General features: G+C 37.7%; 1 protein-coding gene across 1 annotated transcript; it reads left to right on the top strand.

Moving 5' to 3' along the window:
• Nucleotides 1-4,748: 4,748 nt before the first annotated feature.
• On the top strand, nt 4,749-14,574 carry rx2 (retinal homeobox gene 2; the record flags this gene model as incomplete). Its single annotated transcript, XM_082173208.1, has 3 exons — nt 4,749-5,040; nt 9,716-9,969; nt 14,131-14,574. The coding sequence occupies 3 exons, from the start codon at nt 4,749-4,751 to the stop codon at nt 14,572-14,574; spliced, it is 990 nt and encodes a 329-aa protein (XP_082029334.1).
• Between the last annotated feature and the right edge of the window lie 256 nt (nt 14,575-14,830).

The following is a 14,830-nucleotide window of genomic DNA, read 5'->3' as shown; positions in this document are numbered from 1 at the left end:
CCTTATTCAAAGTCACTGAGGTCTTTATTCCTGCCCATTTCTACTGCATAAAACATGTTCATTACGAGAACTGATTGTTTGCTCACCATCTAATCTACCCAGACCTTAATATGTGGCCTTGTTAGGAGATGATCAAAGATATGATATTATATATATATATATATATCTCTTATGTGTGTGCATATATAAAAGTATTTATTACATGGCTTGGTTGAATTCCAATGTAGAATGCGGTGTGTTAGCTGCGAAGTATAACACACCGTTGCCATGAAAAACAGAGCGTTGCTATGGACGCGGAACGGACTATTTTCTTTAGCGGAAGCAATACAATCGTTTTTAAATCAATAAACTCCTTTTTAAATCAATAATTTGTGTCAAATTATTTATTTATTTTGTAGGTAGCCATGTAATAAGCGGGATAATGTATAGCAAGGCGGTTGTTATTATAGCGAATAACAACCTCTTCAGGCTGATTCAAGCTCCGCTTCGCGTCGGGGTCCCAAGGTACTTCCCCATGGTAGGGGAAGACTCATGAATATTCATTAGGGAAGTCATCTCTGATTGGTCTGATGACCTACCCCTAACCCCACCCCTAAACCTAACCGTCACTGGGGGTCTGATGACCTACCCCTAACCCCGCCCCTAAACCTACCCGTCACTGGGGTTAAGACCAATCAGGGATGACTTCCCTAATGAATATTCATGAGTCTTCCCCTACCATCCTGGGAAAAAAAATATTGCGTCCCGTTCAGCCTGTCGGGGTTGTTATTCGCTATAACAACCGCCTCACGATAGGCTACATTATCCCTTACATATATACCTGTATATATATATATATATATATATATATATATATAAATGTTATTGCAAGAAAGACACTTGTTTGAATGTCACATTGAATTAGATTGTATTTGTTGAGATATGTTATCATATGTATGTCACTAATTCTGCACATAGCAAACAAAATAGCAATTATAAAACTACAATGACTTACCTGTGACTGGTCATAATGTTTTGGATTATCAGTGTATATTATTTGTGCCAAATTTAGATGATAAAATAAATTGTTTATGTTTGTATGTATGAAGAGTTCAGATGCAAAAGCCTCTGAGTGCCATCTGACATTTTCTTCTAAAATGAGCATTTTTATCAAGCTCGTATATTTAGGTTCAGTAGTTTCACTTTAATGACAATTAATAGGTCATTTTCATTGCCATTAAAGTGAAATAACTGAACATTAACATACAAGCTTGATAAAAATGATCATTCTAGATAGAAGAACATTTCAGATGGCACTTAGAGGCTTTTGCATCGGAAGTCTTCATATATATATATATGAAGACTTCCGATGCAAAAGCCGTGTCATATATATATATATATATATATATATATAAATAGCAATAAAAGTATTATTTATAAAATGATGTGTGTGCATATATATATATATATATATATATAGTACAGGTCGAAAGTTTGGAAACATTACGTTTTTTTATATTTTTGAAAGAAGTCTCTAATGCTTATCAAGGCTGCGTTTATTTGATCAAAAATACAGAAAAAAAACAGTAATATTGTGAAATATTATTACAACTTAAAATAATAGTTTTCTATTTGAATATACTTTAAAAAATTATTTATTTCTGTGATGCAAAGCTGAATTTTCAGGATCATTACTCCAGTCTTCAGTGTCACATGACATCCAGTCTATCACATGATCCTTTAGAAATCATTCTAATATTCTGATTTATTATGAGTGTTGGAGACAGTTCTGCTGCCTAATATATTTGATGAAAAAAAGGTTAAAAGAACTGCATTTATTCAAAATAAAAAAATATTTTCTAATAATATAAATCTTCTTTACTATCACTTTTTATCAGTTTAACACATCCTTGCTGAATAAAAGTATTGATTTATTTCAAAAAAGATTTCTATTTTTAAAACATTTGCTTTTTTTATTTTTTATATTTTATATATATTTTTTTTTTTAACTTTTTATTCATCAAAGTATCCTAAAAAAGTATCACAGGTTATGAAAAAATATTAATCAGCAGAACTGTTTCCAACTTTGATAATGAATCATCATATTAGAATGATTTCTAAAGGATCATGTGATAGACTGGAGTAATGATCCTGAAAATTCAGCTTTGCACCACAGAAATAAATGATAATTTAAAGTATAATAAATTGAAAACCAATTATTTTAAATTGTAATAATATATCACAATATTACATTTTTTTTCTGTATTTTTGATCAAATAAATGCAGGCTTGATGAGCAGAAGAAACTTCTTTCAAAAACATAAAAAATTGTAATGTTTCCAAACTTTTGGCCTGTACTGTATATATATATATATATATGCACACACACATATATAGGCTATATATATATACATGTTATTGCAAGAAAGACACTTGTTTGAATGTCACATTGAATTAGATTATATTTGCAGAGATATGTATGTCACTAATTCTGCACATAGCAAACAAATTAGCAATAATAAAACCACAATGACTTACACTGTTTTAAAAGTGACCTGTTTGGGTTTGTCAGCAATACCACACACTGTCTCCACGTACGCCTGTTTATGTTGATCATTTCTGTGAAGCACTGAAGGCATTTGGCTGCACAAGAAAAACACATCTTAATACATGGTGTGTCGTCTTTGTTAAGTTGGGGATTAAAGGACACTTTCAGTAGGTCGCCATTATAATTTAGACAAAAGAGTGTTGAAAGGAGGTTCTGTCGGTGCTTCATTAGCGCAGGCCTCCCTCTGTGGCCAAACCACAGCCAGCGTTTAGTGCAATTACCCAGCAGAGAACAACTGTCAATCATCCTTAAAGGGGAAGGATTCCCATTATTAAACCTCTTAAGTCTTTTCCTCTTGCCACCGGCTCTCTGCACGTCAGGCCAGTTTTCATGGCTTCATCCTAAAGATCAAGACCTCCATATGCTCCATATGCTCCGGGAATGGGATATATCTGAGTGCTTCGGAATTTCGCCTCACTTTTCGGGACTTTTGGGAGCCGTTAACGGTCATTTTACGGCACCATCTTAACAAGGTGCACTGTGGGTAAAAAAAAAGTTGCGGTCTGTCATTTGCTGGGATGCTTGGAAGCAACAACCTTGCGTGACTCCGATGAGACATAAAGTCGAAGAAAAAGGTGCGTTTTTATGATTTAAAACTTCCTAGATTCATTTCGATTTGATTTACCTTTAAAATGCATCATTATTAGGTGAAACTAGGCAAATAAGACTCAATTATTTAATTCTATTTGTATGTTTAAAACATGTACATTTTAACATGCAACATACTTTTGGTTGATTGCACTGATTGTCTGTTAATTAATGATCTGATTGAAAGTCTATATGCATATACAGTATGGTAGAAACTAAATAAAGTAATATATTGCATATTAAATAGCATAACTGCCCACAAACTTTTCAGAAATGTCTAAAACTTGCCAATACAGCTCTAATAATGTGACGACTAGGCTTGTATGATTGTGATTATACATTTTATGGAAAAAAGTGTGAAGTTTAGTCTTTTTACTTCTTACTTTTATTTTGTAAAAACTGAATTTAAATTTGAAATATTCATAAGACAAAAAAAAAAAAAAAAGTAGCATCACTACTTCCCAGAAACTAAACAAAGAGGATTGAATTTGTATTTATTTACATAAAGATTACATTTTAATACATGCTTTTGGTTGATGGAAAATAATTACTTTATTAACTCTTCTGACTGAACATGTGCATTGCCTAGATTGAAACATAAGTGGTAAATTTCAATAGAAATTCAATTTGTGAAAATGAACACAGGCCTAAAATAAGGATTCCCTGCCAATAAAGTTGGGATGGATGGGAACAAAGGGATGAAACCGGCAGTTAAGAACATATAAAGACAACTGATCTCGTGCACAATGTGTCTTTGTCATTTTCAATGCCGGAGAATAAAGCATCTGAACTCTGTGTCTTAGTTGTCTTTAACTGAAACTAATGAGGCGTGTATAAATGGTCAGAGCCGCAGATTTATCAGGTTTAACATGACGAATTTAATGTGCATATTTTGACCCAATTGTGAAGAAAACGATCATCATGCAAAAGATGCAGGAATTAAACTGTGTTTGAGCAGAATATTAATACTTGGATAACTCGAGGCATTACTTTTCTAATTTATAGTACATATATAATACCTACACAACAACAACAAACAATATATATGTAATACGCAGTACAACATATAAGACATTATTTTCAAAGATTATTAAAGATGCAGTATTAGTTAGTCGTCCATTAAGAGTAAAGAGCTATAAATGAACGTGGATGCCAGCTCAGATAACCTGACAATGTTCATATTCATATTCATATCTCTGACTTTCGACTGCAGATTTTGCTGCGTCGGCGGATCTGAGAAAAGACTGTCGAGAGTTTCAGAAACTTTAGAGGATTTGCTCCAGAGAAATATCTATGAAGCAGATATTAAAAAGATTTTCTCCAGTGGATGCATCATTATATGTTATGTAGCTATTTTTAATATGAAGATACAGAATCATACCTTTTTTAACAATAGTTTAACACCTGATTTTATAAACACTGTCAGAAATTGTTGAGTGATGCACTAAAAGTTAGAAAGGTCTTATTAACTTATGCTTTTCTCAAACAGATCTTTGAAATCGTCTTTTGGATCGTCTTTTGGACATAATTTGCAGTGTTTCCCCCCGAGGAGACTTACTGTGAGGGCAGATTGGATGCATTTGTCACTGGATACGATGAACATGGTGGACGATGGCTGCCTCTCGACGGACAACTATCACGACCTGGGTAAAGGTGGCGCCTCGGGCATGACAGGCCGCGTCCACAGCATCGACGTGATTCTGGGCTTCAGTAAAGACCAGGATCCTCTGCTCAACCCGGTCGGGCCGGTCGACACACACAAAGCGGACGGAGTGGACCTGGGAGAACAGGAGAAACAAGTGACCTCTGACCCCTACAGTCACCTGCAAAGTCTTCCGGACAGCTCACAGCAGTCGGCGTATCACGGTGAGAACCTGTGGGTTTACGAAAATGACATCTCGTTTAATGGAGTGACAGAATCAAGAACAAAGTGACAGTGTGTGTGTGTGTGTGTGTGTGTGTGTGTGTGTGTGTGTGTGTGTGTGTGTGCAAATATATTCGAGTTGAAATTGGGGAAGCCACTTGAAACATTTGTTTTGTGATTTGTTCATTGCAAAAGTCTACATTTTGCCAATAAACCTAATTTGCAATAAGTAGGGGTTGGATAACTTTGATTACAACTGTGTGTATATATATAAAATTCATAATAATAATTATATATATATACACACACACAGTTGTAATCAAAATTCTACATACACATAATACACACACACACACACACACACACACACACACATATATATATATATATATATATGGAACCTTAAAATATATATTATTTATATTATGCACACAAATAATTTCATATAAAATAATTGTATTGCTATATATATATATATATATCAATAAAAAAAAAACTCAATTATTTATATATATGGAACCTGCTTCATATATACTGTAGAATCTTTTAGGGGTTTCCATAATGGGATCATTTTATGGATATAATTTTAATTCATTATAGTTTTAAATAATTTTTTTTTTTTTGCGTTTTCATGAATTATAAATACTTTATCACTAGAAGAGATTGATTGAAATAACCCGTTAAACACGAACGTATTACACAAACTTTTAAGACATTTCTCCTTATATAGAACCTTCTTGATATAAATGGTTCTTTAAAATTGAGTCAAGAACCATAGAGTTCTATATAGAACCCCACGGAACCTTTAGATCTAAGAGTGAGAGTGGATGCATGCAGAAAGTGCTGGTTTTGGGATTACAACTTGTCAGTGTATATTTCAATAACATAATTCTATTTATTTATTTATTAACTTATCTATTGCTGTGAAAATGTGTTTGCATTTGTGTGCATAAAGTCCTGCAACTCTATGTGATCTAGATTTGGCTCCAGTCCCTTTTCAGTGTAAGTCTATGGGATTTTTTTCACCTGTTTAAGTCTGATGACTTAATAACTTAGTAATGTGACAGCACACCTCTCTATAACAAGACACATGATATGAGGAATCACTCATACCGTACAAGACAAAGGTTGTGGTTTGGTTACAGGTTCGTTCAGATTTCTAATCCTGAAAACAAGCAATAGTGATGCATGACTTAGAAAACACCACCATTTAAATAATTTAAGGAAGATAAATATTTTCTGAGCACTTGGATTATTGTCAAACATGTTGATAAAAATTGGTTATAAATTGTTCTGGTCTTAATATTTTGCCTATATACATTTGCATGGATAATAATAATAGCAATCACTGTAAATAGTGTGAATAGTTAGTATTGTTGCGACTTGTGGTCATTTGCATAAAAGTTCAATCAAAATTATTTTTTTTCAAGACTGGTAACAGACTTCAAAAGTTGTCCATTTATGTTCGCGATTGTGCAGCATTCACTCACAAAAATAAATGTTTTATATATTTACGGTAGGAAATTTACAAAATATCTTCATGGAACATGATCTTTACTTAATATCCTAATGATTTTTGGCATAAAAGAAAAATCAATAATTTTGACCCATATAATGTATTGTTGGCTATTGCCACAAATATACCCGTGCGACATGTGACTGGTGACGTGATCCAGGGTCACATTTAATCAATAATATCCCATTGATTATTCCACATCTCCACGTCCAGGTTAATTTATTGTGAAAACACGGTACATTTTCATAGCATTGCATCGGTGCTAAGCCTGATTAATGGTAATCACTGTAACTAGTGATTACATTAATAATATGTCGAGTGGCCTTTTGAGAAACAACTTAAACCTAGATGCATATTATCTGCATATTATTGTCATTTTTACTCTGGTATTGCATTTGTCTTAATAACATCTAATGAAACAAGGTTACAAAACGACGCTAATTAACCCTAGACATCAGTGGCACTGCATGTAGATGTTGCATGGGAGTGTACAGCACAACGTTTAACATTGAACTAATGATCTGATTTTAATCCTGCCCAACTTAATTAGATTCAACATGGATCTGCCCCACCTCAACATGTGACTCGGTTTGCTCTTAGCCGTTTCTGCGAAATGAAAATCTCCACTGTTGTCAGGCCGGTCGGCCCCTCTCTCGGCCGAAACGCTGCGGTCTTCAGTGAACCTCTTAACGGTTGGATTAGCAGTCTTGGCCACATGAGGTCTACAGGTTTAACCGGTGACATCTGCGTGCTTGGATTACTGATAAGACTTACTTACCAAGACAGAAGTGATGGAACGCACAAATCTCTTATTTTCTAGGCATTCATAAAATCGAAAGGTTAAACATCTGACTCCGTCACAAACGTAAAAGTATTGTTCTTGCATTATTAATGGTACTTGTTAAGGGCACCACATATTCCTTTATCCCGTATCGTTTGTGCTGCTGACATGAATGATTCCTCTTGTTGAGGAGAGGTGTGCTGATCGGAAGTGATCGGATGCATTATTTTCACCTGGTGGATGATAAAACTATGGGGAAAAAATATCCCACAGACTAGGGCAAAAATAATTTTTTGGTCAATAATATTGAAATCATGATTATTTAACAAATGATTATTGGTGGGCGATATGATCAAAGTCTCATTTCACAATGGGAGTCATTTTAAATATCAGTGAAATTTCACAATTATCGATACTTCAGCTAAAACTAATGTAAGAAAAAGGTCCTCAAAACAATTACATAAGACAAGTAAGCAGTACAAATAAGAACAAATAAACTAATTACAAACAAAACCACAGAATGAAGTGTAATAGTACATATTAAATATGTTTTTTCAGGAAGATGTACTAGCAGTGGTATTCAGATAAGTAATAAGTAACAAAAAATTATAATAATTAAATGTAAAATAACACTGCATAGTCGTAATGTGCACATTAAATATAGATTAAACCTTATTAAAGCTACTTAAGTTATTCAGTCAAAATCAGGGTGTGATTTTCCTTTGTCGTTTTGTTGTTTGATTATCATTAATGACAGGTTTATTAGGCTGCTGTCACTTTAAGAGCGAATGCACGGATCCAATATAGAGTTACACATGCATTTTCTACGTTTACTTAAGACAGAACTCACTGTGTTTACGTGAATACTCTCCAAAAAGGCTTTTTAATTTTTTATGTGTACGTTTTTAGGCCCCATTTACACGTATACATGGAGACATTTCCTTTTGTTTGTGCCCTTCGTTTACACGCAAACAGAGAATTCACCTCTGAAAATTATTCTTTCTAAAAACTGGAGATTTTGGAAAACTTTGTTTGCACGTTTGCATGTAAACTGAGAAAAACCGACGTCACAGTACGAGACAGAACTTGCACCTGCGTCAAAAGAGCGACCTTGCGATTCGTTGCTGTTGTTGCTATTTTCGGGATTCTGATTGGCTAACGTGGGCTTGAGCCTCTCGTTACACTGCCACCTACAGGTTTGGCACGCTCTTGACGGCATTTATACGCGGGTTCATGTAAACGAACACTTTTCTGAAAACTGACAGGTGTGCACGATGTTATTTTTGAAAACGGAGAAGGTAAAATGTCCGTTTATGAAAATAACCGGCCACGTGTAAATGTAGCCTTAGGCTCATGTCGAAACCATAGACTGTAAAAAAATATGGACGTAGTGTCCGTGACGTCACCCGTAGGTTTCTGAAGACCGTTTTTGAAGCCTAAAGTGGGCGTGGCCGACCGTCGCCATCTTGGCAGCGCGTCACTCCCAGATAAACAAAAATGGGTGAAAAACCCTAACGTGACGGCTAACAGACAGCAGACAAACGGCTAATGATGACTAATGACCACAGCAGCGGGAATCCACCTGTCACTCAAAAGTGGACACACCCTTAATTATGCAGAAATTTAAGGCTTAATATAATTTAAACGGATGAGTTATATAAAAATTCACCCCCCTCACAGTCGTCATGAAGGGCAAAATTAGCTGTATAGACCAAAGCCACTTTTTGCTCCAGGCTGTAAACATGTTTTTTTCTGCTGTAAAGTTGGGTATTTTAACATGGAGGAGATGCAGATTTGACTCACTTCTGCAGCCGGTCTCTAGCGGCCAGTTGATGAATTGCCGTTTAATTCACTTCCGTGTTGGTTTCAAGAGAGAGACAGAGAGGTTGCCGCTTGGTGTAAACGTAGCCTTAGACTCGTATCGAAACACATTTGCGTATCCACGTTCGGCTACGACTCGCACACACAGAAAGCCGCCTGGTGAAAGGTGTCTCTTTTGCGGCTTATTGTGCTTTTAATAACACTGTTTAATATCAAACACGTCCCACAGTTTTACAACACTCACGTATTTGGCTGATTTGGATGTTAAGTTTGGGGAGGAACGAAAACTAACAGCTGTGAAGGAAAGAAAGTTGCGTTGGACCGAATGTGGCAGCGGCACAATAATCATTTTACCTTGATAATCATGTTTTCATAATCGTTGGAAGCCAAAATCAAAATAAAAAATCAATTACAATTAATCGCACATCCCTACCACAGACTCACACTGAACTGAAGGAGGGACCAGTAAACCCATTAGCAACATTAATTCTTTAATGGACTTTACAAAGTTACCTGTGAAATAAAGAGCGGTCCGTTTTATCTGTCCCTGCGCTTGTAGATACTGGGCTTTTCTCCACGGAGAAGTGTGATGCAGATCTGGGAGATCCACGGAGCAATGTGGAGAGTGACAGCCGTTCCCCGGACGCTCCCGATGAGGATCAACCTAAAAAGAAACACAGACGCAACAGAACCACCTTCACGACCTATCAGTTGCACGAACTCGAACGGGCCTTCGAGAAGTCCCACTACCCGGATGTGTACAGTCGAGAAGAGCTGGCCATGAAAGTCAACCTCCCAGAAGTTCGAGTTCAGGTAAGCTTTGGGCAATACAAGCTGGGACACTTAATGGTATTAGATAGACTCTGTAGAGGCGTAGTGATCAATGTAATTGTAATTTCATTACAACCTTGACATTGGGGTGATTTGTAATGGACTTATTTGTAATGATAGGGCATTACATGGTAGAGCTGCACGATTCTGGATAAACTGAGAATCCTCCCACCATTCTGGACAGGCAACTAAACAAAATAACATGTCATTTACCAGAGGTTATGACAACTGTAAGTTGCAGCAGTCTATTTAAAAGTGTTTTAAACAGCACTTTGTTTTATAAACACTTTTTTATACAGGTTTAAACTCTCCACATCCTGATAGCAATCAAGATGTTTAAAGGACAAGTTCGGTATTTTACACTTAAAGCCCTGTTTTCAGATCGTTTCTGATTAAATACAATGGTTAAGATTGAAATTTGGACACATGCTGCTGTCCCGAGAATTTGCGGTTCCTGTGGTAGCACCCCCCCCCCTACCTCCACAATGGCTGCATAGGTGCACTGGAACAATCCTTCCTAAAACGCATTAAACTTCGGTTTACAAAGACGTGAAACTCACTGAGTGGTCAGGGGTGTTCACTGATATGCTCACACAAAAATCGCTGAAAAATATGCTTTCCAACAGGTTTTATCTTAGTTTTTGTCCAACTCCATTGACTTGTATTGGATGTGCTGTGAGGTACGGTATTACTCCGCCGCCGGAAACGGAAAAAGTCGAGATAGTCGATCTCCGTATGCAACGTAACATGAGGAGAGTAAAGATGGAAAGCTCCTAAAGCTTGTTTCCATATAAATTCAAGGATAAGTTATCATGCTTTTCATTGAAATTACAAGTTCATGACATTTCCTCATATGGAGTCAGTTCATTACATTGCATTCGGACTCGGAGATCGACTACTTTTGACTGACAAAATACCAGCCACCGGAAACACTAACTGATAAAGTGAGTCGTACAAAACCTTTCTTTTTAGTAAACTCTGTGTGCACAAACAATGTTGTCAATGCTGGAGTTCATGTGTAGAGCCCCTGGTGATACTTCCAGTTCCAGCACAGTTTCATGTTGTGTCGAGCCTTCTTAGTGTTTTAAAAATAGCGATTTTTGATGCTATCATAGAAGTGGCCCATTCACTCCCATTCACAAGACATTTTGACCTAAAACGAAAATACGGTCAACCTTAAAAGTGGCGTTTCCATTCTAATTATGCTTTTACACGAAAGTTTGGCTCGGGTAATTAACAAAAAGAGCCTAGGTTCAATTTTGCCGAGAGTTACCCTTTAACATGAAGACATGGATGTCTATACTGTAGCATGGCTATGAGGATGAGTGTCTCTCAGCGATGGTGTGTCCATGACAGCAATAGGACTTAAAAGCCTTGGTAATCTGAAACAAAAGAAGACGACAGGCAGAAGGTGCACAGTAATATGCTTGATACTTATAGTGGTGAGGGGGGGAGGGTTGCGAGCAGTTTGAGCATGCTTTCCCGAGCAGTAATGCCACGTATATATATATCCTCCTGGTCTAATAGGAGAATGCTATTGGTTGGAGCGATCTGACAGCTGACCGCGTCTATGCTTACGTGGCCTGTCTGAACTAACCTTGCACTCGATTTCCTCCTGAACCAAAACAACGAGTTCATGACGCGTTCACACCATGTCATAACCGTAATTAAGAGATGTCAACCCATGACGTTTTACTAGAGCTGCTCACTTCCTCAGACTCGGATTTATGCATTTCTATATCAACACTATCAACGGCGAAATGAATCTGCAGCAGTCAGGTGGTACAAGAGCTCTGTATGTTGTTTACGTTCATTATTGTAATGTTATGTGCTTTGAGACATGAGGTAGTTTAACGCCGTCTCTCGTGACGCTTTGCAGATTCTGCTCTGGCTGTGTGTAGTCATGTGTTTTGAAGGAGGCGTGGCTTTGGAGACGCTCTGAAGGGAGGGTTGGATCTTATACTTTCAAAGCTAGCTTGCTATTGCTAGCCTCTCGCAAAAAGCCTACCCTACCTTTAATTTGAATGAATGACTCAATGACTCTCATAAATACTTCACTTGTTTTAATACTGGATGAATCAGCGTTTTTGAACGAATCTCTTGAATGAATTATTCAATGACAAATACATTTTAACAGTCACTTGTCGCCACCTACTGGTGTAACCAAGTTACTTTCAAAATGTGATGTTCTCTATTGTGAGAGTTAATCTATGCTACCGTAGATATCAGTGTTTATATCCGAACTAACTGCTAATCCCTATTTGTGGGAAGCAGGGAAACACATATTTTCAGTACTGCTCTTATATGCTCTTGCAATATAAGTCTACAAGGCAAGTGTACAGGATTGTGAAAAAACATTATGCGTTGTTTAAAAAGTACAACCGTAACATTTAAACATCTTTGTTAATATGATACCGGAAGATTCACTTACCAACATTGTTTGTGCAAAGTTATATCCAGTCGTTCAGCTTACATCTCAACCATGCATGCAACCCTGCAACTTTTGCATTATGTCTTGATAAGACGTTTGTAGGTACAAGAAGCTCATTCACCTAGAAAAGTAGCAACACTACGTTACAAACATTTTCACTGGAGAGATCAAACAAGTGCTTTACGAAAAATGACAAGCTTCACATTTGTGCTTTTAAACTCTCCAGCACACTAACCTCAAAGGGCCCTATTTGAACGATCTAAGCGCATGGTCTAAAGCGCAGGGCGCAAGTGCACTTAGTCCGAATCCACTTTTGCTAGTTTAACGACGGGAAAAATGGTCGGCGTGCCCAGCGCATAGTCTAAAAGGGTAATCCCTATTCTCTTAATGAATAATGGGTGTGTTTTGGGCGTAACATGCAAAAAAATATTCAGAGTCTCATCTCCCACTCCCTTTAAATGCCAGTTGCGCTCGCGCCATGGCGGATTCGCTATTTACGTGGAGGAATTTGTTAGTGGAAAAAATTAACGCTTCTCCAGAGAGTAAATGGATCTTCTTGTGCGCGAGGTTAAAGCACGCAGACCATCTACAGGACAAGCCGGATTCCACCATATCTTTATGTACACAATATCAATCTGTTACATTGTTATCCTTTTATTTTTAAAGGAACATGCCGGCTTTTTGGGACTTTAGCTTATTCACCGTATCCCCCAGAGTTAGATAAGTCCATACATACCCTTTTCATCTCCGTGCGTGCCCGCTAGCCTAGCTTAGCACAAAGACTGGAGGTAAACGGCTCAAAAATAAGTGATAAAATAAAGGCAACATTTTCCTATTTACATGTTGTGATTTGTATAGTATGCAGTGCTTCGCCTTCTGAGAATATAGTTCCCAGTATGTATACGGTTAGAAGATGGCTGTATCTCATGTGACCTTGTTATTTGTACACGCCGAGACTATACAAATCACAACATGTAAAAAGGAAAATGTTGGCGTTATTTTGTCACTTATTGGGAGCAGTATGCTAGCTGGAGCCATTTACCTCCAGTCTTTGTGCTAAGCTAGGCTAGCGGTGAAGCGTCAGACAGAGTTACGGCACGCACGGAGATGAGAAGGGTATGTATGGACTTATCTAACTCTGGGGGATACGGTGAATAAGCTAAAGTCCCAAAAACTCGGCGTGTTCCTTTAAAGCACGCAGACCATCTACGAGACAGGCCGGTCTCCACCATATCTTTATGTACACAATATTAATCTTTTACACTGTTATCCTTTAATTTTTAATATTTGGCATGTTCTGCTGCGCGTCCCTGTGTGTTAAATAAGCAGAGTGCATGCGCGTTGTGGACCCGCACATTACTAACGCGCTCTTTAAATAACAAAAAAATACTACGCCATTGACTTTAGACCAGGTTTCAGTTGGTCAATGGCTCAGTCTATTTCAGAGACCCCAAAATAGCAACGCGCCATCAATGAACCAGAACACACCTGGTTTTCAGACCAGCACGGCCATGGGCGCAAATACATTTGCTATTTAAACAACGTGGCGCAGGACGTGAAAATGATAACTGCGTCAGGCTGAAACTAGCAAAACTTGCATTGCGCCGGGTGTATGATAGGGGCCATAGTCTTCTGTGGACAGATGAGTCAAAATAAGTTTCTGTGCCAGAGTTTCATGTCTAAATAATTCTTGACTTTGTCCCATTTTACAGGTATGGTTCCAGAACCGGCGTGCAAAATGGCGGCGGCAAGAAAAAATGGACACGGGAAGCATGAAGCTCCACGACTCTCCAATGCTGTCCTTCAACCGACCCAATATGGCTCCCAACGTGGGTCCCATGAGTAATTCTCTACCGCTGGATCCCTGGTTGTCCTCTCCGCTCTCCAGTGCCACTTCTATGCACAGCATCCCGGGCTTCATGGGACCAAGCCAAAGCCTCCAGCCCGCATATACGACTCACCCAGGCTTTCTGAACTCTTCTCCAGGAATGGTGCAGGGAATGCAACCAATGCCACCTCCTCCTTACCAGTGTTCCCCGGCATTTAATGATAAATACCCGTTGGATGACGTAGACCGCAGCTCTAGCATTGCAGCTTTGAGGATGAAGGCCAAGGAGCACATTCAGTCCATGGACAAAACCTGGCAACCCATGTAACGGGAAAATGGTGAACATTACATTATTTTATTGGGATCTCATTGGGACATGTGGATGCATATTTTCTTTTCTTTTTTTTTTTTTTAGAAATGACCAGCATCAGATCATTAGGATTAGGGTTCACCCAAATGCATTGAAGCGACCAGGAAACATGAAGATTTGTCAAAAAAGCGTGAACTCATTTCATATCGTCTTTGAATTGTCTGGAAAATAAAACGAAATGTGATTTTTAAGGACCTCAGCGTTTTGAGGATAT

The sequence above is a fragment of the Leuciscus leuciscus genome (genome assembly GCF_965113295.1).
Source record: "Leuciscus leuciscus genome assembly, chromosome: 6".
Taxonomy (NCBI): Eukaryota; Metazoa; Chordata; class Actinopteri; order Cypriniformes; family Leuciscidae; genus Leuciscus; species Leuciscus leuciscus.
The sequence above is the reverse complement of the archived record's forward strand: the minus strand, read 5'-3'. Positions and strand labels throughout refer to the sequence as shown.